The sequence below is a fragment of the Urocitellus parryii genome, chromosome 7 (genome assembly GCF_045843805.1).
Source record: "Urocitellus parryii isolate mUroPar1 chromosome 7, mUroPar1.hap1, whole genome shotgun sequence".
NCBI lineage: Eukaryota > Metazoa > Chordata > Mammalia > Rodentia > Sciuridae > Urocitellus > Urocitellus parryii.
In genome coordinates, this window is record NC_135537.1 from 118,552,797 (window position 1) to 118,579,894 (window position 27,098).

Below are 27,098 nucleotides of genomic sequence, written 5' to 3' on the forward strand. Positions count from 1 at the left end.
GGACAGGACAGCCCTCCAGAGATGGCCGCAGGAGAGAGGGCCACACACCCCAAAAGCTTAATCTGCGATCTTGGTGGGGACACTGCGGGAGCCAATGGCCTGCCCCACCCACACCTTGCTCCCAGGGCCCAGAACTCACTGCCCACACACCCTGGCCCTGCCACAGAGCCCTCAGGCCTCTGGATGGGTCCCCTGGTGCCCACAAATGAACAGGGTGCAGCCAGCTCTGTCTTCTGATTTCAGTCCCGTCGGCTTGTCCTTGCCACCCACACCTCCTCCCCAGCCGTGCAAGCTACTTCACAGGAAGCCACGTGTGGGAACAGCAATGTTTATGGAGCCCACCAGGAGGAGGGGGATTCACAAGAAAATGGCTTGATAGTGGGACAAGGCAAGGAGGGGAGGGAGCCCTACAGCCCCAGCAATCGACTCCCTGAATATGACGGCTACTAAGGAAAGGGGGGTGCACGTGAAGTCCTACTTGCCAGGCAGCTCTCTGCTGCAGGGCCTGTGGTGCTAAGAGGGCCTGTCCTGCTGCCCTCGGCCACCCTGACGTCAGCCCAGGGCAGGCCTGGCAGCAGAGTTGCCGCTTGGGCCTGCAAGGCAAGGAGCTTCCCAGTGTACCTACACGGGGTGCTGACCATTGGTAGAGGAGGGCAGAGCAGAGCCATCCAGTCACCCTGGACAACAGTGATCCTCTCCGTGCGAGGTCACCCTGCTGGACGGTGTCAGGCACCAGGTACTTACCACATTCCAGAAGAGCGGATTGAAAGCGATGGTGAGGGCTGCCGCCACAAGGCTGGAATCCCAGGGGTTCATGTAGCCCAGCAGCCAGGTCATCACGCAGAGGTCTGCCTGCAGGGACAGAGCAGGCGTCAGCAGGAGGCCCGCCCAGCACCACCCAGAGAATGCCAGGACCCGGGAGCCCCCAGAACTCAGAGACAAAGTTATCCTCTGGGAACACGCTGGGAGGCTTGGGAACATCCAGCCCAGCCAAGGTTACCACGCTGCAGTCTCATAAAACAAGATAAAAAGCCGAAACCTAATCAACTGTGTCGTGCCCTGTCGGGAGGGCAGCCAGACTGGCAGCTGCAGAGGTGTGCATGGGTGTGAGGAGCAAATGAGTGGTTCTGAAGCCTCCTCAAAGGAAGAGGCACCAGAACTGGATGCCACCTGGACCCTCTGGGATGAGGGCTCTCAGAGGCCCCAGAAAAACCCGAGTGCCCAACATACATGAGGAGAAGTGCTCATCCTTACTAGAAATCAAGGAAAAGGAAGTTACAACTATTGCAATGTGTGCACATTTATAATCCCAGCTACCCAAGAGGCTGAGGCAGGAGGATTGCAAGTTTGAGGCCAGCCTCAGCAACTTAGCAAGAGTGTCTCAAATAACATTTAAAGGAAAAAAAAGTGCTGAGGGTGTGGCTCAGTGGTAGAGCACTTGCCTAGCACGAGCAAAACACTGGGTCCAATTCCCAGTACTTAGGGGAAAAATAGGAAAGACTTAATGAGAGACCACAAGAGAGGTCTTGCAAGCCACAGAGGCATGTCCCCACATCCCAGGAATTCCACACACAGCGCCAAGAGCATGTGCAAGAATGTTTCTGGCAGCTTCCAGCAAAAATGACCAGGAACAGTCAGAGACAATCTAGGTGGGGTGGGGGCTGTGGCTCTGTGGTAGGCCCTGGGTTTCATTCTCAGAACAGCAAAATAATAATAATAATAATTATAAAAATAATCTCAGTGCCTATCAGCGGAAGAATGAAGAAATAAAACATGACCCATGTATAAAGTAGCTAAGCCACAGAAGTTAAATAGGATACATCTACATGTGACAGCATGCTCTTTCTCAGAAACATAAAGCCAAGTAAAAAGAGTTGCAGCATTCAGAGCAGATACAAATTTTTAGAATTTTTTAGAAAACAACACAATATAGTATTAAATATTCTTTCTGTGTGTGTGCTTTAAAAAAAGATGAGAACACGGTGTACTAACTTCGTGATACTGGCTGCCTCTGAAGCAGGGCTTCTCAACCTCTGCATTGTTGGCATTTAGGGCCAGGTCATTCCAGTGTGGGGTGCTGCGCTCCTCCCCCATGTGACAACCAAACGTCCCCTGGTAGCAATGATCCCCTGCAGTTGAGACCCCGGGGCCCAGAAGCCAGACGAGGGAATGGTAAAACACTTTCAATATCGATTTCTGGTTGTCATCGTGACCTTCTCCATGATGTCTCTAATGTTTTATTTTAGGAGTATATTCTCCGTGGCCTCCTGCCTTTCCCCCAGAGCCTTCCCTGATGGAGCCTCACCTCCTCACCTACCCATGGCTCCCACATTCCAGCATCCACCAGAAGGAAGAGTCACGCCTCCTGAGATGATTTTTATAATTTATTATTATTATTCTGAAAATGATGAATCCCTCTGCACTCAGACCTCCCACAGCCTGGCTGATGCCACCTGCCACCCCAGTCACCCAGGCAGACTCTTTCGCAATGACTTCTGCACATGCCTGGAATGCCCTCTGGACCCCATTCCCAAATTCCTACCCATCCCTCAACACCCACCTCTCTCCTCTACCTCTCACCCAGGACACCCTCTTTTATGTCTTTATTGTACGTGCATCACAATTATTTAATCATTATCCTGATGTAGTAGCTCCAACTCTGTGTGTGTGTGTGTTAGTTACTGGGCTCTTGACAACTCAGGGTGCTCTACCACTAAGCTACATACCCAGTTCTTTTTTTTTTAAGGCAGGGTCTCACTAAGTTGCCTGGGATGGCTTTGAACTTGCCATCTTCCTGCCTCAACCACTCAAGTCACTGGGATGTAGTAGATGTAGTAGCATGCACTACTACATCTGCATGGACTATTCTTTTATTGATTATAAAAATCAAAAAAAAGAGAGAATAAAATCATGGGATCTGAAGGTCAATGGATGGCGTTGGAGAAGATGATGCTAAGTGAAGTTAGCCAATCCCAAAAAACCAAATGCCAAATGTTCTCTCTGATATGAGGAGGCTGATTCATAGTGGGGTAGGAGGGGGACCGTGGGAGGAACAGATGAACTCTAGATAGGGCAGAGTGGTGGGAGGGTAGGGGAGGAGGCAGGGGATTAGCAAGGATGGTGGAATGTGATAGACATCATCATCCAAAGTACATGTATGAAGACACGAATTGGGTGTCAACATATACAAACAAGAGATATTAAAAATTGTGGTATATATGTGTAATAAGAATTGTAATGCAAAGAAAAACAAAGTACATGTATAAAGACATGAATTGGTATGAACATACTTTATATACAAAGATATGAAAAAGTGTGCTCTACATGTAATAAGAATTGTAATGCTTTTGAATATCAAGCTCTTGTTAATTTTTGAGACCAGGTCTCACCAAGTTGCCCAGGCTGGCCTCCTAAGCCTCCTGAGTCACTTGGATTGCAGATGTGCATCACAGAACCACAGCTCAGGCCAGGGGCGCAGCTCAGTGATACAGTGCTTGCCTAGCACATGCAAGGTCCTGGGTTCCAGCACCAGCATCATTAGGGAAAAAAAAAACAATAAATAATAACCCACAGGAGTTTTCTTAATAACTCTATGGAGGAAGATTTGATTGTTAGCCAGAATGCACTTTAAAAGGTGAGTTCTCTAAAGAACCACTGTTCTTCTAAGCCAGAATTCTCTATTCTTCTGTTCTCCCACCCTTTGGTGAAAAGCAGTCCCCCACAGGGAAGATCTGCAGGGGGCTGCAGTCACTTCTCACTAAGCAGAGAGAGGAGAGGAAAATGTGTTCCCTCCCATCCCCTGTGAGGCAGATGCCCTCCTCCTCGTCCTCCTCCTTCCCAGAGGTAGAGGGAGGGAAGCAGCCCAGGGTTCCAGGCAATGCGCCTCCCAGGGGAGCCTTGGGGATGCCCTGGTAGCTGATTAACTATGCCAGGCTCCAGCTGAGCATGCGGGTGCTCGGGCTATCACAGCAGCTTCTCAGGCGCCCTTGGAGCTGATGTACACTTGGGCCAGGATAACCAGTTCACCCGGTTGGCACCAGGTGGCCGTGACAGAGATTGCAGTGCCAGCAGCCTGATCTATGCCCTGGGCACTGGGCTTCGTGCCCCCTGGGGTTTCCAGGATCCTTACCCTGAGCCACAGAACCAGAATGCTCTTACACAAGCCCAAGAGAAATGAGGGGACAGTGCAGAGTTTCAGGGCAGAGTCCCACCCAGCTGGGTGAAAGGGAACAGCAGGAAAGGTCTGGGGACACCGAGCCAGGGCATGGGAAGGCTTCCGTTCCTCACCAGTGACAGCCTGAGAAACAGCAGGGGGAAGAGGAAAACGTGACAGGAGAGGGGCACACGGGCCTCTCCAGGGCTAGGGAACTTCCCTCCCCTCCCTCCCTCCTCAGCAGCAGAAGTAGGAACCCTCCCCCTTCCCCAACAGGCCCTGGGGACAAATTGCTCTTGCAAATCTAACTCAATGCCATCAGCCAAACACTGAGCTTCCACTAAGGAGACCCTTACTTACTCTGCGGGGATCAAAGATCAACAAAATGATCCTGCCTGTGGGGGTCACTAATGCCAATTGGTGGCCAGTAAGCTGAGCACATACCTTATTTCTTGCAACCCATAACCACCCTAAAAGAAAAGTCCTGTTGTTTACATTCCCACTGCAGATAAGAGAGTCAGAGGCTTGGAGAAGCCTCTAACCCTCCAGGTAGGGGCAGAGCCAGCCCCCACAGAAGCTCCATAGGTGTGGGTCTCAGCAACTAGGGGAGGCCCTGGCCCCACCCCAGCCCCCCAAGTCTGTGTTTCTTGGCCCCAAGCACTCCCAGAAGATGAAGGGAGCAAGGAGAAATATGCTTCTTTTGACTTCTGTGGGAACCCAGGTAAAGGAGGGAAACTAAGGCACTCAAGTAACGTGGCTGATCCCATAGCAACTGACATCTGCCCAGGTTTTCCAATGAAGGTCAGACTGGTCCAAACTAGCATATGACTTCACCCCTCCCTCCTCCACCCAGGTCCCATGCCCCTGGTCAACCTGCCCCTGGAAGGAGGGACTCCAGCTGGTAACCTGGGTTACCTTGAGAATTTGTGTTGCTAAGAGAAGCACCTGCTTAGCAGGAAAGAATGACTAATGGTTGGGAGTGGAATTCAGGCAGAAGAGACAGAGCAAGATCACTTCCTTATTACTGTCACTTCCCAAAGTCCACTAGGAAGGGTGGACCTCCCTCCTGAAATTGGATTAGCAGGAAGAAAATCCCAGTCAGATATGAGCAGAGCAGGGGTGTGCCGGGACTCTGCCTCCCAGCAAGTGTCAGCGGCCCCCTGGGTGGCCCCCTGGGTGGCCCCCTGGGCAGCCCCCAAGCCCGTGGGCCACCTCATTCCTGGGCCACCTCATTCAAGCAGCCCAAGTCCCAGCTTTCTGCTACCCAGTAACTCCCCCTCAAGGTCACAGGCTGCAAGGACATCAGAGGTTGACTAAAGGAGAGGGATGACCTACCAGAGCCAGGAGGAAATGTCAGGTGAGCTCCAGGGATGACTCAGGTCACCAGGGTCACTGACGAATGGGCTCAGTGATGGAAACCCTGCAGGTTTGTAAGGAAGAGGCTCATAGCAATTTCACTTCATTGAGGGCCCTGGGGACTCTTCAGAGCAATGTCCTGCTGTCAGGAAATTATTTGCAGTGGGTCAACAGCACCTGAGGTACAAGCCACATTGTGACATCCAAACAAACAGCAGGGGCCCAGGAGAGTCAAAGTCACATCGATCTCATGCAAGCAAACAACTGACCACTTTGTTGCATGTGCCATATACAAAGGACAGGAGGAGGGTGGGGACTGCCCAGAAAGGGGCAGGGGCCTCCAACAGGACCCGTCCATACTGCAAAACATGCCTCTTCTGCCCCTCTTCACGCAGCAGGCATACCCCTTCCATCGTCACGGCACGTCATGTCACGCCACTGTCTGTCAGCAGACTCAGGCCATGTTTATTGGGCAGCCTTAGGTTCAAGTCCCACTCCTGGCACAGACCTGAGACCGTGCCAGAGTCTTTCTCCAGGCCTACCCCTGGTAGGAGTGGGGGCGATGTCTGGTCTGAAGTCAACACCCAGACCCTTTTCTCTACACTGGGGGCCACCCACCTGGCTGAGGAAGGACTCTGGGTCCTGGCACCTACAGCCTGGGCTGCTTGAGCAGGGCTCCACCCATCCCTGTTCCCCAGAGGGACCACCCATGGCCAATATGAGCCCAGGTTTCCCTAGAGTGAAACGGGGTGCTGAGACTGGCCACCCAGGATCATGTTCTGGAAGAGGCAAGAGCAGGTGGGAAAGTGCTGGGTGCCAAGGTCAGTCTGTCCCCTTCCTCCGTTTGCTTCACCTTCACACACATGTCACCTTCCTCTCTTTCTAGGGGGACCCTCTGAAAAGACACACATCCTAAAGCAGAGCCAGAGAGAGGACATGGACCCGAGGCATGTCGGTACAAGCTGGAATTTGAGGGCAAGCAAGCCCTGGACGGCAAAGACCATCACAACAGGGGAGGTTTAGGTCGGCTTGTGAGAAGTCACAGTACCAGTCAGCTGCGGATGGTTCTGGGAAGAACCATCGCTTTGAGGTGTTCCTGAATCCCACCATAAAAGAAAAAAAAAAAAAAAAAGAATGGCCCCAACACTACCTTAAATCCAAAGAAAACAAGTTTTAGGCCTGTGGGTGAAGGTGAGTGACAGTCTGGCCCAGCACAGAAAGGCAGAAGAGGCTGTGACTCCTCAGGCACATTTTGCAGTCCTGGTGGGCCCGCAGCAATGATGGTTTGATCCCCAGCCCCACAAAAAATAAAAAGCAACAGCAACAAAAAATCTGAAATGGTTGCAGATGCACCCAACCCCACAAATCCATAACTCCCTTCAGGAAGGTGGAGATACTGATTGATTGGTTAAGTCATTCTTCATTCATCAAGATGTCCTGTCCATGCCCTTATCACCTTATCAAGGGTCCACGTGGGTTCCTTTCCTGGTGTAGGAACCAGGAGAGACCTGATCTCCTCTACCTCTTCCCAGCTCCTCTCCTGCATTGTGAGCTTCAGGCCCCTTTTCTATAATGTACCTTCCAGGGCCCAGGACAGAAACTAGCAGGTTGGTGGTACTGCATACAGTTGCCCAGCTACAGGTTGGAGACCACAAGAAAAAGCCAGCAGCCTTCACGGGAAGTTAACAGCATGACAACCCCAGCCAGGGGCTTCAGTGAGGCTCAGGACAGATGGACAGGAAACAGAGCGCCCGGACAGGCAACCCCCAACCCTGGGCAAACCTCACGAGCTTTGGTTCCTATCTGACGTGGAAATGAGAGCAGAACCTTCATCATGAGACTGTCAAGGAGATCAGACAGACAACACGAGGAAAGTATATGGCATGGCGTCTGGCACATTCAAGCTTGATTGATGTGAGCTATTACCACTATGTGCCCACACGTGAGCCAGGGAGGTTTGCCTACTTTTCAGATTAAAGTAGGTGAAACCTAGACAGGAGGGGAACGAGGTAGGAGAATCACTTGAATCCTGGAGTTCAAGGCCAACCTGGGCAACACAGCCAGACCCCACCACCTTAAATTTTTTTTTAAGTTAAAAATTTAACAGCATTAGCAGGTGAAATAGACAGATCTCATAATTTTGGTTGAGGACCAACACTCCTCTCTCAGTGATGGATAAAATAAGTAGGCAGAAAATAGACAAAAGAACAGTGCCACTGGATTAAATCCACCTTGATGGTATACCCACAATACAGCTGCAGCTCCAGCCAGGCGGAGAGGAAACAGCTTGTATTAGTAAAGAAATATCCCAAATCAGCAATGTGAACTTTGCCCCTAAGAAATTAGAGAGTGGTGCAGTGTGGCACAGGCCTATAATCCCAGCAGCTCAAAGGCTGAGACAGGAGGATCACGAGTTCAAAGCCAGCCTCGGCAAAGGCAAGGCACTAAGCAACTCAGTGAGACCCTGTCTCTAAATAAAATATAAAATAGGGCTGGGGATGTGGCTCAATGGTCAAGTGCCCCTGAGTTCAATCCCTGTACAAAAAAAAAAAAAAAAAAAAGAAAGAAAGAAATTAGAGAAAGAGAAGTAAGTTAAATCCAGAAAAATAAAAAAAAGAAGAGCAAATACCAATCCAACTGAAAAATAGAATAAATACAGGGGGAAAAAAAAGTCAAACTCAGAGCTGGGTCTTTTAGGGAGGGAGGTTTGGGGGTTTTTTTGGATTTTTTTTTTTTCAGTAAAATCAGTAAACCTCTAGGCAGACTGATCAAAAGAGAGAGAAGACATAAATTACCAAATCAGAAATCAAAAGGAGCCTCCCTACTGACCTCATAAATATGAAAATGATAAGAGAAAATTATGAACAACTTTATGCCCATAAACTCAATAATGCAGATAAAGATGAAATGAACCAATCCTTGAAAGACATCAACTACCAAGATTCTTTCAAGAAGAAATAGCCCTCCATCTATGAAAGGAACTGAATTCATCCTTTAAAACCTTGACACACCCACACCAAAAATGTGCCAGGCCCCAGTGGTTTCAAGTACCCATGGTTTCACTGGATGAATTCGACTGAACATTTTAGTAAGAAATAACAGCAATTCCAACAACCTCTTCCAGAATATGGAAGAGGAGCGAACGCTTCCCCATTTGCTTGATGAGGGCCAGCATTATCTTAACACCAAAACCAGATAATGACATTACAAGAAAACTGCAACTGATACTCGAAGGATAACATGGCAGGACCCCGTGGGGGTCACCCCAGGAATTCAGAGCTAGTCCAACACCCAAAACATCCATTGAATTCCCCCTGTTAACAGCCTAATGATGAAAAACCATACCACCATCTCAACAGCAGCAGGGGAGACAGGAGCTGAGAGTTTAACTTCGGGTGACTTGCCCAACTCCAAAGAGCAAAGGAAGTCTGCAACCCTGGTCTGTCTTGACCGATTCAAAGACTCCGCAGGTGTGTATATATGTAAAGGCAAACTGTATGTCCTTGGAAATACCACAAAACAAGCCATCTAATATGATTTTAACTAAAGTGATAAAAACAAAAGACTTTTTAAACAATTGTGTAACAGGCCAACATCTTTCCTGGAGAGGACTTTCAGTGGCCGGTGAAGGAAGGCCGGGTCGCCAGCCTACAGCATCATTGGGAGGTGATGGAGCTTTTGGGAAGTGGGGCCTAGTGGAAGGGAATCAAGGCCCTGGGAGTGTGCCTTGGAGGGAACACGGGGATCCAGACCCTCCTGTCGGTCCTGGCTTCTGGCCTTAGTGAGGAAAGTGGGCCTCCTCTGCCACAGGCTCCCACCGTGAGGTACTGTGCTACTCCAGGTCCAAGGCAACGGGGACAAGCAACCATCAACTGAACTCTGACTCTGTGAGCCAAGATCAACCTTTCCTCCTTTTAAATTGATTATTTCAGGTATTTTGTCACAATGACGGGAAGCTGGCTGACACTGTAGTCAAGACGCCCCGTATCTGCCAAAGGGATTGGTCTGCAATGGTGCACCCAACTGAGCCTAATGCAAAGGGGGCCTGTGCAGGTGGCGGGATCTCTCAGCTCCCTGCATTCAAGGCCTTTGCCTTCTGAAGACCACCCTCAAATCGTGCTGCACTTTATAATTGATAATGCTTCTCCAGACCCCTTATCTCATTTTGGACTTTGCTGTAGCACTGTTCCTACCGGCATCAAACAGATCCCAGAAATTAAAGTGCGCTTTGTGACACCTGAATTCATGACATCATCATCCGCCTGCTCCCATGGGCAGAGGAGCCCTGGTGGCTAAGCCTGAAACAGGACCACCTGGACCATGCCCTGGCTCTGAGAAGCTCAGGGTGCTCTGCCAGCCTCGGTACCCCAGGAAGCCAGCCCCTGCATCCCCCTCTGGGGCCATCCTCTGAGTCCTAGAGGTGCCCTTGCTTGTGAACAACAAATGGGCAGGTCTTCCTCCCAGCTACCTTCGGGCCAGCTTGCTGCATGTAGCTGACAGGTTGAAAAGCAGGCTCTGGGATCTCACAGCAGGGAGGGCAAAAAGAAGGCCCTCAGGGCTGGGGCTGGGGCTCAGCGGTAGAGCACATTCGGGGCGCTGGGTTTGATCCTCAGCACCACATAAAAATAAAATAAAGGGGGCTGGGATTGTGGCTCAGCGGTAGAGCGGGTCCCCGGGTCCCGGGTCCGATACTCAGCACCACATAAAAATAAAGGCATTGTGTTGTGTCCATCTACACCTAAAAAATAAATATTAAAAAATAAATAAATAATAAATAAAATAAAATAAGGTATTTTGTCAAACTACAACTAAAACAAAAATATTTTTTTAAAAAAGGCCTCAGTCAATGAGTCTGCAGTGGACACACTCCTCACTCCTATGGGTGACTTTCTTACATTAAAAACAAACCAAGGGCTGGGAGAGTGGCTCAGTAAGTAGAGCACTTGCCTAGAATGTGTGAGGCGCTGGGGTCCATCTTTAGCACTGATCACTAATTAATAATGAATTAATTAATTGCAAAACCAAGATTACAATGCCAGCTGACACCTGGTTAAGGGATGGAAGTTCCCAAACAGGTTCACTGGGCACTAGTGCGGTGGCCACCAGCTACATGTGACTATGGAGTGCTTATAGAGCCACATGAGGAAACATATATTTTAACAGCAGTAAAATACAGCTGTCCCTCAATATTGACAGAAAATTGGTTCCAGCATCACTAAAGCCACCCAAATGTGCAGATGCTCAAGTCCCTTATATAAATAGTGTGATATAACCTACAAGCATCGTCCCACATACTTTACATCATCATCACTAGATGACTTATAAAACCTAACACAATTAAATGCCACTTAGTTATGTGGAATCATGACAAGAAAGAAGTCTGCACGAGTTTAGTGCAGACAAGATTTTTACTTTTTCAATCAGTGATTGGTAGAATCCTTGAATGCAGAAACTGCAGATCCAGGAGGTAGACTGTATCTTGGTAAAATTATTTTTTTTCTGTTTCTTTTTACGTAACATGGCTGCTTTGAAAAAGAACGTTGTTGTTGTTTTGCAGTACTGGGAATCAAACCCAGGGCAGGCCTCATTCATGCTAAGCCAGGGCTCTTCCACTGAGCTAGCTAACCCCCTGCCCCAAAGTTTACATGATATATGGGACACATGATGTTCCCATTGACAGCACTGAGAACCTACAGCTCAGATGCTCACAGGGTTCAGAAAATTCTTGAAAGTCTTCTCAGGCCAGGAACTGGCATATTTTAAACCCAGAGATTATGATTGAAGGAAAGCAACCACAGAACACATACATAATGTTATATAAGTTGTTGCTGTTTCTTTAAGAAAAAAAAATCCCTTGGCAACAGGAAGCTTAAGTGAACCAAAAGCGCAGCAGTGGAAAAAACAGAATGTTAGCCAACGAGGGTCACCCTGACCTGTCCCCCTAATGCGCCCAGTCTCCAGCCACACAGCCCTGTCAGCCTTCCCCTCTGGAGGGAAGAAAAAAGGTCAGAAAAGCCCTCCTCACACACGCCAGGTAATCGTCACCACCTACCCCTGCACCTCTGGCTTCCACTCCCCCACCACAGGCCAGTAACCACCACCTAGCATTCCACCCTGAAGATGATAGCCCCCTTTCCAACCAGTGCCCTTTCTATCTGTGATGTATTAGGGTAGAAAACACGAATCACAGAGGCTGGGGGTGTAGTTCAGTGGTAGACCACTTGCCCAACATGTGCAAGGCCCTGGAACTGATCCCCAGTATTGCAAAAGAAAGACGAATCACAGCCCTGTGAGCCTCTAATGGCCATCGATGGCAGAAGACTCTTAAGGATTTCATCAAACATCACATCAGTCTTCCCCAGGGAGGATCCTGAGGGTACTTCCTGGGGCTGGTGATGACCTATCTTGCTCTGGGTGGTCACAATAAATAGGTTCACCTCGTGAAGATACAGAAGGTGTACACATGCAACCTGCCACTCACCCACCTGGATTTGATGCTTAAATGACAAATTTACTAAAATAAGAAAACTCGTCTTCTCCCTGTCTTCTATTGCTCTCCTTTCCTGTCCACATCAACTGTCCTGCACACACCCTCAGGACCGACTACCAGCTTTCTCTTATTCCCTCAAGGCCTGTGCACCTGCTAGCCTCCAGCAGGAAATCCTACCCCACTGGTTTATCACTCCCGCTGGGATCCCAATCACTTCACTACTCTCCACCAGGTGCTCTCTCCATTGACCAGTTTTATCTCCTTCAGAGAACAGTTCTTTTGTTTCCAGGCCTAAAAACCCATCCTTGCTGTCCTAGAACAAGACACTCAAGAAATGCTAGCTGTATCAGTGAAGGAATGAATAAGAACACAGGTGAGGAATGCAGGAAGGGAGCAAATAAACTAGATAAGATCTTACAGCTTCCATAAAGAGTTGGAAGATAACCATAAAGAGTTGGTTAGGGTTGTGGCTCTGTGGTAGAGCACTTGCCTAGCATGTGCAAGGCACTGGATTTGAGTCTCAGCACCACATATAACTAAATGAATAAAATAAAGATCCATCAACATCTAACAACAACAATAAAAAAAAGGAGTGGTTGGTTAAAAAAAAAAAGTGAATGAACAATCTAATAGGAAGCAAAGATTTTGCAGGAGAGCAAAATCCATTGAACCAGGAGCTTGGAAAGACGGCAGAAAAGGCAAACTCTCCCATGACTTTGCAGAGGGGCAAGCAAGTCCCCAGGCTCCAAGACCCATTCCCCCATCCCCATCCCAATACAACACTTTCCCCTCCTCCAGGAAAGAATTGCTCTGCAGTCCCTTGGAGGGGTCAGGATTCCAAACACTTCTTGGTGGCTGCTGAGATGGAAGAGGAGCAGGGATCCTCACAGTTCCCAAATATCCACATGCTCTCGCCGTCCACACAGCATGCCCCCAGACACACAGGCTCAGCCTCCTTCACAGTTACACACTCGTTGATACAGCCTCAGTCATGCATGCACTCCCAGGCACACACTCAGAGTAACTCAGCCCCTAAAATTCCAAAGATTTACATAATCTCAGAGACATCCTTGCATACACACAACCTCCGGAACTCCCCACCCTCTGACACACGAAATCTGGGGCTGATGCACAACTGGCACACTGGTACACTCAGGCACACACGTGCCTGCCCACCAGCCAACTTTCTGGGATCCAGCTGCCATGCCCAACACGTCCCGCCCCCGTTGCCTGGTAACAGCGTGGCCCCGCCCAGCAAGCGTTGGAGGCGGCGCCTGCCCGCACTCCGCAGGCCTTGCCAGTTCTTCGGCGGGTGTTCGTGGCCGCCGGGTTAGACCAGTACCTGCCTAAAATCAATATTGCCGAGGCCTCCGCAGCAGTCCGGCCCCGCCACCGAACTGCTCATAGTCTCGGCTCCCCGGCTCGCGGTTCCTTTAACCCGCGGGCCGCCTCACGAGGGAGAACGCGCGGGGCTTCGCACGGCCACTAGCTCCTGGAGGCGGCCCCATCGCACCTGGAAGGCGCCACCAGCCGGGGCGCTTTCTCGGTAACCCCAACTTCTCCCGGCCTTGTGGGAAATGTAGTTCCCGTTCGCGTCTTGGCGGAACTCAACGACGGCGTCCCCAGGAGCCGAGGACTACAAGTCCCAGGGACGGTGGCTGCAGAGCTGGCAGGTTCCGAGGTGGCCACGCGGCAGTTTCCCTCGGATTCCGCTAACAGCCTTGTCTCTTTGGTCCCCGGCACCGGCAGCAGACCCGCCAGCTGACCTGGCCTACCTTTCCTTGGCTGGCGGCGGTGGGTCTAGAGGCCAGGGGCCGCCGGATGTAGGTATAAGTTGCAGCTCTGGTCAGCCACTTGCTGAGCTGACTTTGGCCAGCTCGTGCTCCCACTCCTCCGCCTGTCTTCGGAGATTCACTTGTCCCGGGTCGTGTAGGCCCAGCACAGCTTCCTGCCATCAAAGTAGATCCTCCTGACTCGGGACTCCCGCCCTCGTGGCCCCCAGAATCCTTGCTCAACCAGAGACCCCCCCCCCCGTTGCACTCCTTCGTTCCTTCATTCATTCCCTCATTCAAGTCTGTGTGCTGAGAATACTGTGGGGAGCAATGCAATACCAGTCCTTGTCATCTCCTGCCAATATGAAGGGTCTCCAGTGCAGCCTCTGAGCTGTGGGTTCTGTTAACACAGGTGGTTGGAGACTTTGCAACATAACTAGGATGAGGCAGGCAGACCAAGGAGACAGGAAGGACACTGGCCTTGCACTTGCTTTGTGACTGAGTGCTGCTTGCCCTTTCCTCTGAAGATGGAAATAGGTACAGGTAAAACTCATACAGGAACTGACCCAGGACCAGTGCTTCATAAGCATTGGTCATGGACAGGACTGGGTACACAGGGCTCAAGGACTGAATGACCACTGTTAAAAGGATCAGGAGCCTTACCTTGCTCAGGGTATCCAAACAGGGCCTCCTAGGGTCAGAACCATGTCTAGGGAGCTCCCCACCCCAGCAGAATGACTCTAAATCCCCTATGTCCACCACATGTCCACTAAAGCCCCAGTTCTCTGACCTATAGACACTCTTTTCTTTTTTTCCTTTTTTATTTTTTAATTTTGTTTTGTTGTTTTTTTAACCTTTTATCTGGGAACAAAGAAAGCTAATTGCCAGGTCACATCCTCTACTCCCAACCCCACCCCACCCCACCCCCACCCCCCACCAGTCTCCCTTTGTGAAAAGTAAACACCTCCTAAAAAGCCGGACTTGGATCTTAAAATGTGATTGGAATTGTTCTAAGTAAAAACCTCCTGCCAGATACTTATGGTCAGAAATCCTTGCCCGGACCCTTTGAAAGCAACCAGATCTCAGAGCTTTCAGAGGAAATCCAGGCCAACTTTTCTTGCTTGCTGGAATTTCTTCTGCACCTTCCCTGGCAAATGGAAAAGCCACATCTACTTACATGCCCCAAGTGATGGGGGTTTACCATCTATGGAGGTAGCCTGCACCACTCTTACCCAAGTTACCATATGAGAAGCCACTGAGGGCTAGGGATGTGGCTCAAGCGGTAGTGCGCTCGCCTGGCATGCGTGCGGCCCAGGTTCGATCCTCAGCACCACATACAAACAAAGATGTTGTGTCTGCCGAGGACTAAAAAATAAATATTAAAAGTTCTCTCTCTCTCTCTCTCTCTCTCTCTCTCTCTCTCTCTGTTTTTTTAAAAAGAGAGAGAGAGAGAGAGAGAGAGAGAGAGAGAGAGAGAGAGAGAAGCCACTGATCAGGAATATCTCCAGTGGGCTCCAGGGTAAACCTCCAGATGGCTTCTCTGGCACTATCCCTTGGCACTGGATGTGGTTGTATTCGATCCCAGAAGTCATTAAAAGGGGCTTTTATTGCTAAAATTAACATATGCTGATAGGTGGCTTTGGGTAAAACCTGAAGATTTCCTTACTCAGAATCTATTTTCTGTCTATAATAGATATCATAGTGTTTTGGTTTTGTTTTAAACTGGGGATTGAACCCAGGGATGCTCTGCCACTGAGCTACATCCCTGAAGCCAGATTTAAAGAAAAAAAAAAAAAATCGGGTCTAATAATGAGTACAATAAAGAAAATGGAGACCTTAGTGAGAAAGGAGTCCGGAAACCAGAACACCTGGGAAATTGACATGTGAATGTCCCCAAGGCCTGGAACCCATCCTAAAGAACTGTTAATGAAGTAGCTCCCAGCAAACAAGGAGGTGCTAATCAACCACCTCAGGCCCTTCCTGCCCAGATTACTGCAGACGGCCCCATCAGTCCACCAATCTCCCACCTTTGGGCCTTCCCACCTGCATTCTATCACTGCAGGATAGAGGGAAACAAAGGACAGGAAAGTGGGAGGACAAAAGACCTAGATATAAAAAGGGAAGACCTCCCCTTTCCACGAATTCCACCTTTCTGTTCCCCTTCTTCCTCAAGTCTTTTCTACTATCCTTTAATAAAGCCTTCCACTTTCCACTCTACACTTGCCCCAGCATGCTTCTCTGGTGTTATACTTCAGCATTTGGGGAGGCAGTAACACCCCTAGCCCTTGTTTTATTTTGAGGCAGGGTCTCACTAAATTGCCAAGGCTGGCCTAGTACTTGTGATCCTCAGTCTCCCAAGTCATAGGGACTATTGGTATGCGCCACTCAATTTACAGTCTCTTGAATGCATTTTTTCCAGGTACCAGGCAGCAAGTTCAGCAGGAAGCAGGGTGGGAGCTGGGCAGGACAGTGGCATCTGAAGATGTTTGCCCTGTTAATGATTCCCCATAAATACGCCTTTCCACACTGGGCTCCAAAGAAGCCTCTTCCCCAGCCCCTCTTCCTACAGGTTGGCAACAAAGTGTCACAGTGGTCCACTTTATGCTTTGAATGTAGCCCTTGCTGCTCTGCCACTGCAACTTATTTTAAAAATGGACCATTTCTTTCTCTTCCTCTCTAATCTCTCCCCCTGCCTAATCTTAGGGAAACAGGATTACCTTTATTTCCCATTTTTGGCACATTTATCTATCTGTCCCTGGGTACACACCCACCATAGGAAAGAAGTAATTCAGACTCTGGGGATGGTACCAGAAGATCTCAGAAAGGACTGTTTCCCAAATTAACAAGTGAGTTACAACTCCAACAGAGAACACATAAGGTGGAATGTAGCCTTTGCATCACCTCTTTAAAAGCCCCCAGTTCCTGCTGATGGGACACAGTCCCCTGTGTTTTTCCTTTGCAAGCAAAGCAATAAACGTTTTTTTTTTTTTTCCTTTTTCTCAAAACTGTGTCCTTGTTATTGGATTGACATTGAGAAGGACTGAGCTTTCAGAAACAAATGCACAGGAAGTCACCTGATGCCAGTCCAGGGAACCTCACAAACCCACTGATGCTGGTGGGACTTCTCTGGCCCTCAGCATCTATAGTGCACAAACCCCAGCTTTCTTGCTGTCCTCCTTGCTGCTTCTGGAGCACCCCAGGCATAGGTTCACCCAAGGGCCTTTGCACATGCTGTTTATTCTCTCTGCCTAGGATGTTCTTCCCCAGATATCATCACAGCTCCCTGACTCTGCTCAGATATCACCTTTCCACCTTGGAGTCCATTCTGGACTCCCCACCTCCATACACATTCTCTCCCACTTCCCAACTTCTCCCCACACCCCTTCTTGCCCTTTAGCAAACCTGTTTTATGTGCTTATTTATTTTGAGCAGTCTCAGTCTCCCGGACTAGAATGCACGCTTCCTGAGGGTGGGATGTCTTCTGCAACTCTGTCCAGGTACCTGGCCTCCTGCCTGACACAAAGCAAACAGTCAACAACCCAGGAATGAATGGTTCTGCCACACCCATCATAGGTGACTTAGGCAAGTCACATATTGGCCTCAGTGACCCCCAAATAGATCAAAGCCCCCTCTTGCAGTTGAAGTTCCTAACCCTACTAATTCCTGGCAGTGTGGCCTTGGGAAAATAACTTGTCCTTGCCCTCTGTCACAGAGTAGAAGAGAAAGTTGGCCTTTCACTATTGCTTGATCCTCCCTCCAGAGCACTAGATGACACAATGCACCCAGCTCTTACGTGGTAGTCAAAACCCATCATGTTTCTGCTCCCTTTTTTTTTAAGATACCTTTTTTTTAATATTTATTTATTTTTTAGTTATTGGCAGACACAACATCTTTGTTGGTATGTGGTGCTGGAGGATCGAACCCGGGCCGCACGCATGCCAGGCGAGCGCGCTACCGCTTGAGCCACATCCCCAGCCCCAAGATACCTTTTTTTTTTTTAATATTTATTTTTTAGGTATAGATGGACACAACACAATGCCTTTATTTTTATGTGGTGCTGAGGATGGAACTCTGGTCCCGCCCCTGCTAGGGGAGCGCTCCACCGCTGAGCCACAATCCCAGTCCTCTCTGCTTCTTTTTGTTGCAGAAAGCTCAGTACTTTTCACCAAAGCTAATCCAATAATAAAGACACCGTTTTGAGAAAAAGGAAAAAGAAGGCTTATTGCTTTGCTTGCAAAGGAGAAACACAGGGGACTCCTGTCCCAGAGGCTGTGATTCTGTCCATTGGCAGGAACAGGGGGCTTTTATAGAGATGAGTGATGCAAAGGTACATTCCACGTTATGTGTTCTCTGTTGGACTTGTAACTCACTTGTTAGTTTGGGAAACAGTCCTTTCTGAGATCTTCTGGTACCATCCCCAGAGTCTGGATTACTTCTTTCCTATGGTGGGTGTATACTCAGGGACAGAGAAATGTGCCAAAAATGGGGAAGAAAGGTAATCCTGTTTCCCCTTAGATTAGGCAGAGGGAGAGATATTAGGAAGGAGCAGGGTAAGAGGAAGAGAAAGAAACATGTCCATTTTTAAAATAAATTGCAGTGGCAGAACAGCAAGAGTTATATTCAAAGCATAAAGTGGACCACTGTTACTTTTCTCCACTGTCAATTTCTGTATTTCATTTCTATGGAAAAATGGGAGACATCTCCAAGCTGTTTCCTCCTGAAAGTTGGGGGAAGTAACCCAAAGTCCTTGTTCTCTATCTGGTGGAGTGTGGATCGATCGTTAAGGGTATTCAGCCACAGTGGCAGATGGCTGGGCAAGACATACATAGGGCAGGGGATCATGCCAAGACAACAATAAGACAGCAAAGCATTACTTTTTTGTAAATTATTAACACAAAGGCAATTAGTATTCCAGCCAGTCTCTGAAAACCATGAGGACAGTAACTCACAATTAAGTGAAAAAACAGATCGAGTTTATCAATGTAGTTTAGAAGATTTGTAGGTCTGTGAACAGATTCTAATCAACTCAGGACCAATTTACAACTCTAGAGTCCAAGCCTTCTTTTACACCTCCAGCTTTACTTACTTTTGGTAGGGCTGACATAAGTGTACATCTTAAGTTACATTAAAAAAAAAATGGTTTTCCTTTTAAGTGTCCATGTAGGACGCTGCTTAGGCTACATACTATCTGCCAGGTATTTAAGACTAAGTTGGTCAAAACTGACCTTGTTGTTATCTACACTTCAGGGTCAGCTGAGATTCCTCAGAGATCTCTCTTAGGGACATATGAGAAGCCTCTTGGATCTTTTAGCTTTTCTCTACCAGTGGTACCATCTGCCAGGATGGGTTAGCGTCCTGCTGACCATATATGTCTTCTCTTGGAAGCATCAGAAACATTTCCCTCTCCAATGACCCTCCTCTTTGCAGAATCTCCGTTGATTGGCTTCCTGTTCTCTAGGATTCTCTGGATCTCCCTGATCAGCAGACCAGGTGGACTCACCAGAGTTGCAGAGCCCAGAGAGGGGTCCCATCGTTCTCTGGGTCTTGGCTGACCTTAGAGGTCAAGGGCCATAATGTTGGCTACTTTTTCCTTGGCCCTTTTACTTTCTTGACTTTGATCTCCAAGTTTTTGGTTTTAGACACCCAGCAAACCAGTTTCACCAGTCTTAAAGAGGGAATAAGAGGTTATAACTTCAATATCTATAATTTCACAAATGCCCTTTCATTTAATCGGGGTTAGTATTAGTACTGGAAGTCAGCATTATATACTATCTGTGGGCTTACTATCTCCCATTAACCCAGGCTGTGTTTTGATTTAGAAACCATACCTCCGCAAAACACTGACAGGCAACAGTTCTATATTAAAGTTTGCAAGGAAAATGAAATAAATTAAAAGAGCAAAAACATATTTAGTTTGTGTAATAACTATAAACAGAGAAAAATGACTTTTATAATCTTGAACCTTTACTTATACGTTATATCCCAAGTTTGAGATCACAGTAATCTTTACAACAAAAATCAATCTTTTGAACACAACTTCAAATAAGCTAAAGTCTAGCCTATTTTGGAGCCATTTTAACATGGAGTAAGGTGGGAGGCAGAGCCTTATCTCAGGTAAGGTGGGTCTCTTCCCAATTAACACAGTACAATGTTACACTTGACGCTTGAATCAAAGACAGACTAAGAGAGCTTTTAATTTTCTTTTTGTGGAAAAAGTGGCAGAATGCTTCCATGTTATACAATGTCACCTTTAAACAGATCAGACTCTCCTTAATACCTTCTAAAAGTACATTTAACTTCCAATTCCAGTGTGAAGAGTAACGCAAAATTGTATACATAACTTATTGACAACGGGTTACTTTATCCAGCTATAAATCAAATACATGAATAAATACCAACCAAATTTGTTATTTCCATACAAACCCTAGACTTTTGTTACAACTGGTTTTAAGTTTGGAGAACACCAACTTGGCAAAGTGCTCTCCTAAGCTTCACATTTAACTAATTTAACTTTTAAAGTACAATTTAGAATTCAGAGTGCACAGTAACAATAATCACAGGTCTGAATGGGTTAACAAAAATCAAAGGGTAGCCTTAAATCACTAGGAAACAGTATTAATGAGCAGGAATTGGCTTAGTCAAAGCAAACAGATATAAGACAGGTCTTAAAATGACAGTGTTGAAGCCAGAATTAGACAAGCAGTCAGTGTAGATAGGTAAATCAAGTCAGGTCGGATCAAGGAGGCCAATTTTGAGTGAGTCCGGAAAGTTGGAGACTGACCCTGAGGGATTGAAATGTTAATTCCTTCAGAGCCCTTCCCACATCCTCATCAAGAACCTGCCCCTGCTCTAACCTGTTGCCAAGATAACCCATCCCAGAAATTGCCCCTCCCTACAGGGAGCTATAAGGTTGTGTGCCTAAGGTTAGGGAGAGGGAGAGATTGGAACCTGGAGAGAGGAAGAGACAGTTTAAAAACAAGTGGCAGAGCGGCCAGGGCTAGATTCACAACCTAAGTGGGGTGCTTTTCTCTTTATGCTACACAGCCCAGCTTACTGTGTGGGGTCTAGTTTAGAATTATTTCCTGAAATCTGTCACCAGACACACTGAAGATACAGACAGTCAAACTGTTGAAGCCAGATTTAAAGTTAGGTAGTCAGTGTAGTTAGGTAAATCGGGTCTAATATCGAGTGAAATCTAAAATGGAGGCCATGCTGGGAATGACTCCGGGAAACGCAGGACAACCCATGGAATGTTAATGAATTCCAAAAAGGCCCTAGGCCAAAGTCCACCTCAAAGAAGTATTAATGAACAGCCCCCAACAGATTTGGAGATAGCCCATCCCAGAGAAGTGATAAGCCCATCCCAAAAGTCCTTCCTGTCCTTTTGGCCCACCTGTGTCCCACCCCTCGGGCCCTCCAACCTACATTCCATCACCAAAACTATAAAAAGGGGAGACAACCGCACTTCCACGGATTCCACCTCTTGGGTCCCCTTCTTCCTCCGGGAGAAGTCTTTTCTGCTGTCCTTTAATAAACTTCTAATTTCTACTCTGACCTTGCCTTGGCGTGCTTCTCTGGTGTTATTCTTCAACATCTGGGAAGCAAGGACTCGTCACGGGTCAACATACAGTAACATACCGCTGTTTGTGCTGCTGAGAAGTAAAGTTCCCATTTCACTGCATAGACAACAGCATAGAGTATTATCATTCCAAGAATGTTTACATTAACTTAAAGCTGAATACTTAGACATTATTTTATTTGGCTTGTTCCTTTTGTGTGTGTGTGTGTGTGTGTGTGCTGGGGAATCGAACCCAGGACCTTGTTCATGCAAGGCAAGCTCTCGGTCCTTGATCACATACCCACCATAGGAAGGAAGTAATGCAGACTTTGGGGATGGTACCAGATAGGACTACCTTCCCAATTCACAAGTGAGTCACAACTCCAACAGAGAAGTGGCCTTTGAGTCACCTCTGTGAAAGCCCCCTGTTCCTGCTGATGGGCAGGATCACAGCCTTTGGGACAGGAGTCCCCTGTGTGTCTCCTTTGCTAGCAAAACAATAAACTTTCCTCTTTCTCAAAACTGTGTCCTTGTTGTTGGACTGGCATCGGGGACAAGGACAGAGCTTTCAGCAACAAATTTGGCACCTGAGGTGGGACCCGAGAAAGCGTGGTTTTGAGAAAAAGGAAAAAGAAGGTTAATCACCCACTGTAGGACCCCCACACACACCTGGGCTCTAATCCCTGAGCCACCCCCATGTCTGTCCAACCCCATGTTGGACAGACATGGGGGTGGCCTATGGAGAGATGGCCTTTATTTGTCAGCTCCGACAAATAAACTCTTGTGGGTACCTCTGCCTGGTCTCCGTCTTCTTCTCGTTCACTGACATTTGCTTTATGTGTTTCTATTTAGTTGTTTTTTTTTTAAATGAACTATTTGAGGATAAATTGCAGATTATTTTTTTAAGAGAGAGAGAGAGAATTATTAATATTTATTTTTTATTTTTCGGTGGACACAACATCTTTGTTTGTATGTGGTGCTGAGGATCCAGCCAGGCGAGCCCACTACCGCTGGAGCCACATCCCCAGTCCAAATTGCAGATTCTTCATCCCCAATTCTCTTCAAAACAAAGACCTTCTTCTGTGGAACCCCAGTACAGAGATCAGTATCCGACGGTTTTCATCAGGGACACAATGGTGTCCGTTTGCAAGCTGACCACATTCACTTTTTTGTCCATGGACCTGATAAGGAGCATTTCTTTTCAGATGCAGACTCCAGTCCAGGATCACCTGCGGCTGGCCTTTCACCTGGATCATCCCTGGGTCTTTCTTTGCCCTTCCAGAAAGGGCATGGACCCTTTGGGAGAGCACAAGCCAGGTACTTTACAGACTGCCCCTTGAGTGGGTTCCTCCTGATCAGCTGCGTGCTCTGCGTTTCTGAACAGGAATGTCGCCTAAGTGCCGCTCTGTCCCGGGCACTTGGGAGGTCTTGTCACAGTGAGCGGTGATCCCGGGTAAGCAGCCTCCTCTGCAGAGCCAGGTGGGGTTGGCTATTTACTTTCCTCTGAATGACTGCAGCTGTTGTTGTCCTTATTGATTGCTAAGACTCCTGGGTGCGCAAAGCCCCTCTCGCCCCCGGAAGGCAGCTCAGACACAGCTGGGTCTCAGGGATCTTGGAGGCTGACAGCCAGGGGAAGCTGTCTTCCCAGCCCCATGCCAGCAAACCCTGCTGCTTCGTGGATGTGACCTTCTTGATGCTGACATTGCTGCCTCCCTCAGGAGGCCAGGCAGGAGAGAAGCCATGCATGCTGAGATGGCAGGAGGAGAAAGTGCTTCTGCAGGAGCCAGAGTTCCCCCACATCAGGCAGCCCCAAGGGGTCCTCTTGCTCCCAGTCATCTTGGGGTCTGGTCTCCACTCCTCCACCCTGGACGCTGCCTGTTCATCTAGCACAGGTGAGAATCTGTCCAAGTGGGGCCACTGGCATCAAGTAGGGCAGTTCTGTGCCCTGTGAGTAGTCTTCTAATGTGCTGAAAGGGTAAAGTTTCTAAGCTGGAAAGCTTGAATGTAAGATTAGGTATTATTAAATTCCTCTGTTACACCCAGATTCCTGAGATAGTTAAAACAACGCCCTACTGGCCATTTAGCCTAGGGCCCTGTGCAGTTCCTCACAGGGCCCGGACCAATCAGTTTGAATGTGTAACCCGCTTACGAATGACCAATCACCCCCGCCCGATCTGTTCCCACCAATAAATGTGCCAATCACGTCTCAGAGTTGTTGTTCAATTTCCCCGCGCCTCATGATGATTTGTTCTGATGTATGCAAAGCCTCTCGCCCTCCCCAAAAAGTGTACTTAAGCTCTGTTTGAACCTCTGCTCGGGGCTCTAGGCTGCTCTCCCTTCTTGAGTAGGCACAGAGTCCCAGCGCGCTGGAATGGATCCCCAATAAATCCCCTTTTGCCAATTGCATGGAGTAAGTCTCTTGTGTGGTCTCTCCCTCCGATGCTCCGCCGGACCCCCCTTACAGTGCGAGATATTCAGCATCTCAAGCCTCACCCATGAAATACACCCCCCAGTTGTGAATAGCTAGATAAGGGCTGAACTTCCCATGTGCTATGCACTTGGTATGCATTATCCCATTTACACCTCCCCCCCATCCATTGATCCATTTTATAGAACAGAAAAGCGAGGCCCAACGGGTTAAGCCATAACCACCCTATCTAACCCTGTCCCACCCTGTCTACCTCCATGCACTCATGGAGACAAGGCCACCCATGAGTCGGGATCAGGTTTCGGGATCAGGTTTCGGAGTTCAGGCTGAGTGAGGGATTTGGACTCTTGTTCAGCACATGATCACCCCTCCACCCTCCCCGGTCCACTGTGGGCAGAGCTTAGTGCCCAGTGGCTGGGCCCAACTATGTGACTTGCTTTGTCTACTGGAATGAGAACCAACCAGAACATAAACTGAGGGCTTAGATGTGCTGTGCAGCTTGGTGCAGCTTCGGGGCTCCAGTGACCTGTCCTATATCCAGGGTGACCCACAGTCCCTATAACCTTGGTCCAGAGCTAGTACACGTGCCGGAGACTGACCTAAAGATGAATCGGAACCACCAGCCCAGCCCAGACTGTACTCATCAATCCGCACTCAACCTGCAGACCCATGAGCATAAATGCATGTTGCTGTCAGCCACTGAGCCAGGGACCGTCATTATGCAGCACTGGGGCAGCAATGGCTGACAGATAAGACGCTCCTGGGTCCTAGGACCTGTGTGACCACTTATGAGCTGGGGAGAGATGGAGCCAGTTGTTTTGCTTCTGCAGGCTTTTGTTGACCCATCTATATAATGACTCAGTGATAGTCCTGATTTTAGAAGCTTATTGTAGGGTTGAAGGTAACGATGCCTAGAATAGAAACTATTTGGTCAATGTTAGGTTTTTATTGTTACCATCACCACCATTATCACTAGCTGTGACCCTCAGGATCCAGCAGGAAGCCCACACCTCCACCCAAGCATTCAGATAGTCTGAGGTTAATGAATGGGAGCAGGGCTGGGGTGTGGCTCAGCTAGCCCTTGCCTAGCACACACAAGACCCTGGATTCCGTCCCCAGCCCGAGAAACAAACCAACCGACCCATGAATTGGAGGAGAGTCAGCCCTTAAGAAGGTGGTTTCCAGAGCACCTTCGCCTGACCCCTGGGTTGCTCCCCATCCCCTGACGTACCCTGGCCCAGCCCCAGGCCCCACCCAACTCCCTTAGCAAGCATCTGGAGTGGGCTTGGGGCTACCAGATGGCCAAGGGCCTCATGGGGGAGGCCTGGCCAGATCAAAGTGATCCACAGACCACAGGAAGTTCAGAGCCAGCCCTACCCTCTGGACAGGTTCTACCCTCCCCCGGCCCAGGGTTTTTAAAGTGACCCGCGTTTCAGCACAGTGCCTCGCCGTGAGAGCGAGGGTTAGTGTTTGCATCTGTGTTTCCATGTGTGTGTTTTGGTGCGCATGGTGACTCTTTGTGTGTGTGCATGTGTGTGCGCACACACCAATGGAGTGTGTGTTTCCCTAGGTTTCTCAGTGTCTGTTTCAGTATATGAATCTGTGTGTCTATTTCAGAGTGTCTCTCAGGGGGTTGTGTCTATTTCAGTGTGTGTCTGTTTCACTGTGTGTGTCAGAGTGTGTGTGCATGTCCACACTTGTCTGTGTGTGTGTGTGAGTGGGTGTGGCTGTTTCACTGTGAGGGTGTGTGTGTACCTGGTGTGTGTGAGCCTGTGTATCTCAGTGCCATTGGGGTGGGTATGTGTGTGAGTCGTGGGGGGGAAGTGTGTCCATGCTGAGAGCCATTGCCAAGTAGGAATGACACATCGAAATTTCCTTGCCAGCATACTCCATGTTGCTTAGAGGAAGGACTCGTGGAAATGGACTTGCCTTGGACATTCGCTGTGACATTGCATGTATGTTTGAGAAAGGTGACCCTGCTCAAGGACCAGGGTGGATCCGGGTTTAGGGAGGATCCAGGTTTAGGGTGTATCCTGCAGGTTTTAGGGAGTATCCCGCTCTTTGGGTTTAGGGCGTTCCCAGTTTAGGACAATCTGGGTTTAGGGTGGTTCCAGGTTTAAGGTTATTCCTGCTGGGAATAGGGCGTATCCTGCTGCCTGAGTTCCCGTTGAGTTCTCGTGGGATTCAGAAAGTATTTGGGATTAAAAGCCTGGTGGAGTATGTGAATTTGGGAGAAGAACGTGGATTTCCCCAGAACGTGTTTGTAGAGGGCCGGTGCGAGTTCGGGAATAAAGAATTGCTGTTTGAATCTACAAAGCTGTTGAGTGGCTCGTGATCTTGTGCCCAGCCAGACTGCGGCATGTCCATGTCTCTGTATATGTCTGTGTGTCTGCAGCAGTGGCCAGACTCAGCATTGCTGTCAAGAGATGTCCAGGAGCTGACCCCACAGCAGATCCACTGGGGTCAGCCAACCTTCAATTCATCCCAGCTCTGCCACCTACTCGCTGATGACCCAGGGCAACTGTCCCCACCCCCAAGCCCCATTTCCTCATGGGGTTGTTATAAGTATTGAAGACAACCATCCCCGCCTGGGTCTAGGCGGGTGGACTCTGCTAACCTTGGGCTAGCTCAGCACTCCCAAAATGAGGAAGGCAGAGGCAACGGGGTGGTCTCATGACAGAGCTTGTGTTTGTCACAAATGTACATATTCTTCTCTTGCAGATGACTATGATTGCAAAGTAGAGCTTGCTTTGACATCTTATGGCAGATGACAGCATGCTGCCACCCTTCTGTGGACTTCCCATAGGAACACACGTGAGATCTCACGAAGTTGTCCGTGATGGCCTTGAACTTGTGATTCTCCCGCCTCAGTCTCGTGAGTTACCGAGAGTACAGGCATGTGCCAATGTGCCTCACTTTGACCTATCCCCCATCCTAATCCTGTGCACAATAATGAAGAAACATGATAAAGTGCTGAAAACCAGAATTAGAAGAAAAAGGGGCACACCTTGAGCAAAGACCCATGGTAGAAAAACTTAGCAAAACGTTCTTTACTACTAAGCCTCGTTGGTATCTTCACGGACAGTGTCCCAGGTGGCGTAAGAAACCAAGTCCTCCAAAGGACAGACAAGATTGAGATTCTTGGGAGAATCAAAGAGGAATGTCATCCTGTGTCTCATTTGCCATTTGAGAAAATGCAATCTGGTGTATTCACTAATATGTTGTAAAAAAATAAAAATAAAGCATCTTTTCATTGTCGGAATATGTATCTATTGATTCCGGTTTTGACATTTTTATTCAGAGAAACCTATTTCATCTTAGTGGCCTCTTGAGATATGGAA

The 27,098-nt window shown here is 48.4% G+C and overlaps 1 protein-coding gene across 3 annotated transcripts in view; it reads right to left on the reverse strand.

Annotated features, from left to right (window-relative positions):
* Positions 1–13,519, reverse strand: part of Pemt (phosphatidylethanolamine N-methyltransferase) — a 74,292-nt gene extending 60,773 nt beyond the window's left edge. Inside the window, exons 1-2 of one of the 3 annotated variants that reach the window (XM_026408703.1) lie at positions 13,342–13,519; positions 745–848 (exon numbers count right to left, since the gene is read on the reverse strand). In XM_026408703.1, the coding sequence (XP_026264488.1) occupies positions 745–837 (93 nt within the window). In that variant the 5' untranslated portion in view covers positions 838–848; positions 13,342–13,519. Of the gene's footprint in view, positions 1–744; positions 853–5,488; positions 5,653–13,341 lie in introns of those variants that run through there. The other 2 variants (XM_026408701.1, XM_026408702.1) reach the window with 2 other exon arrangements.
* Positions 13,520–27,098: the final 13,579 nt, after the last annotated feature.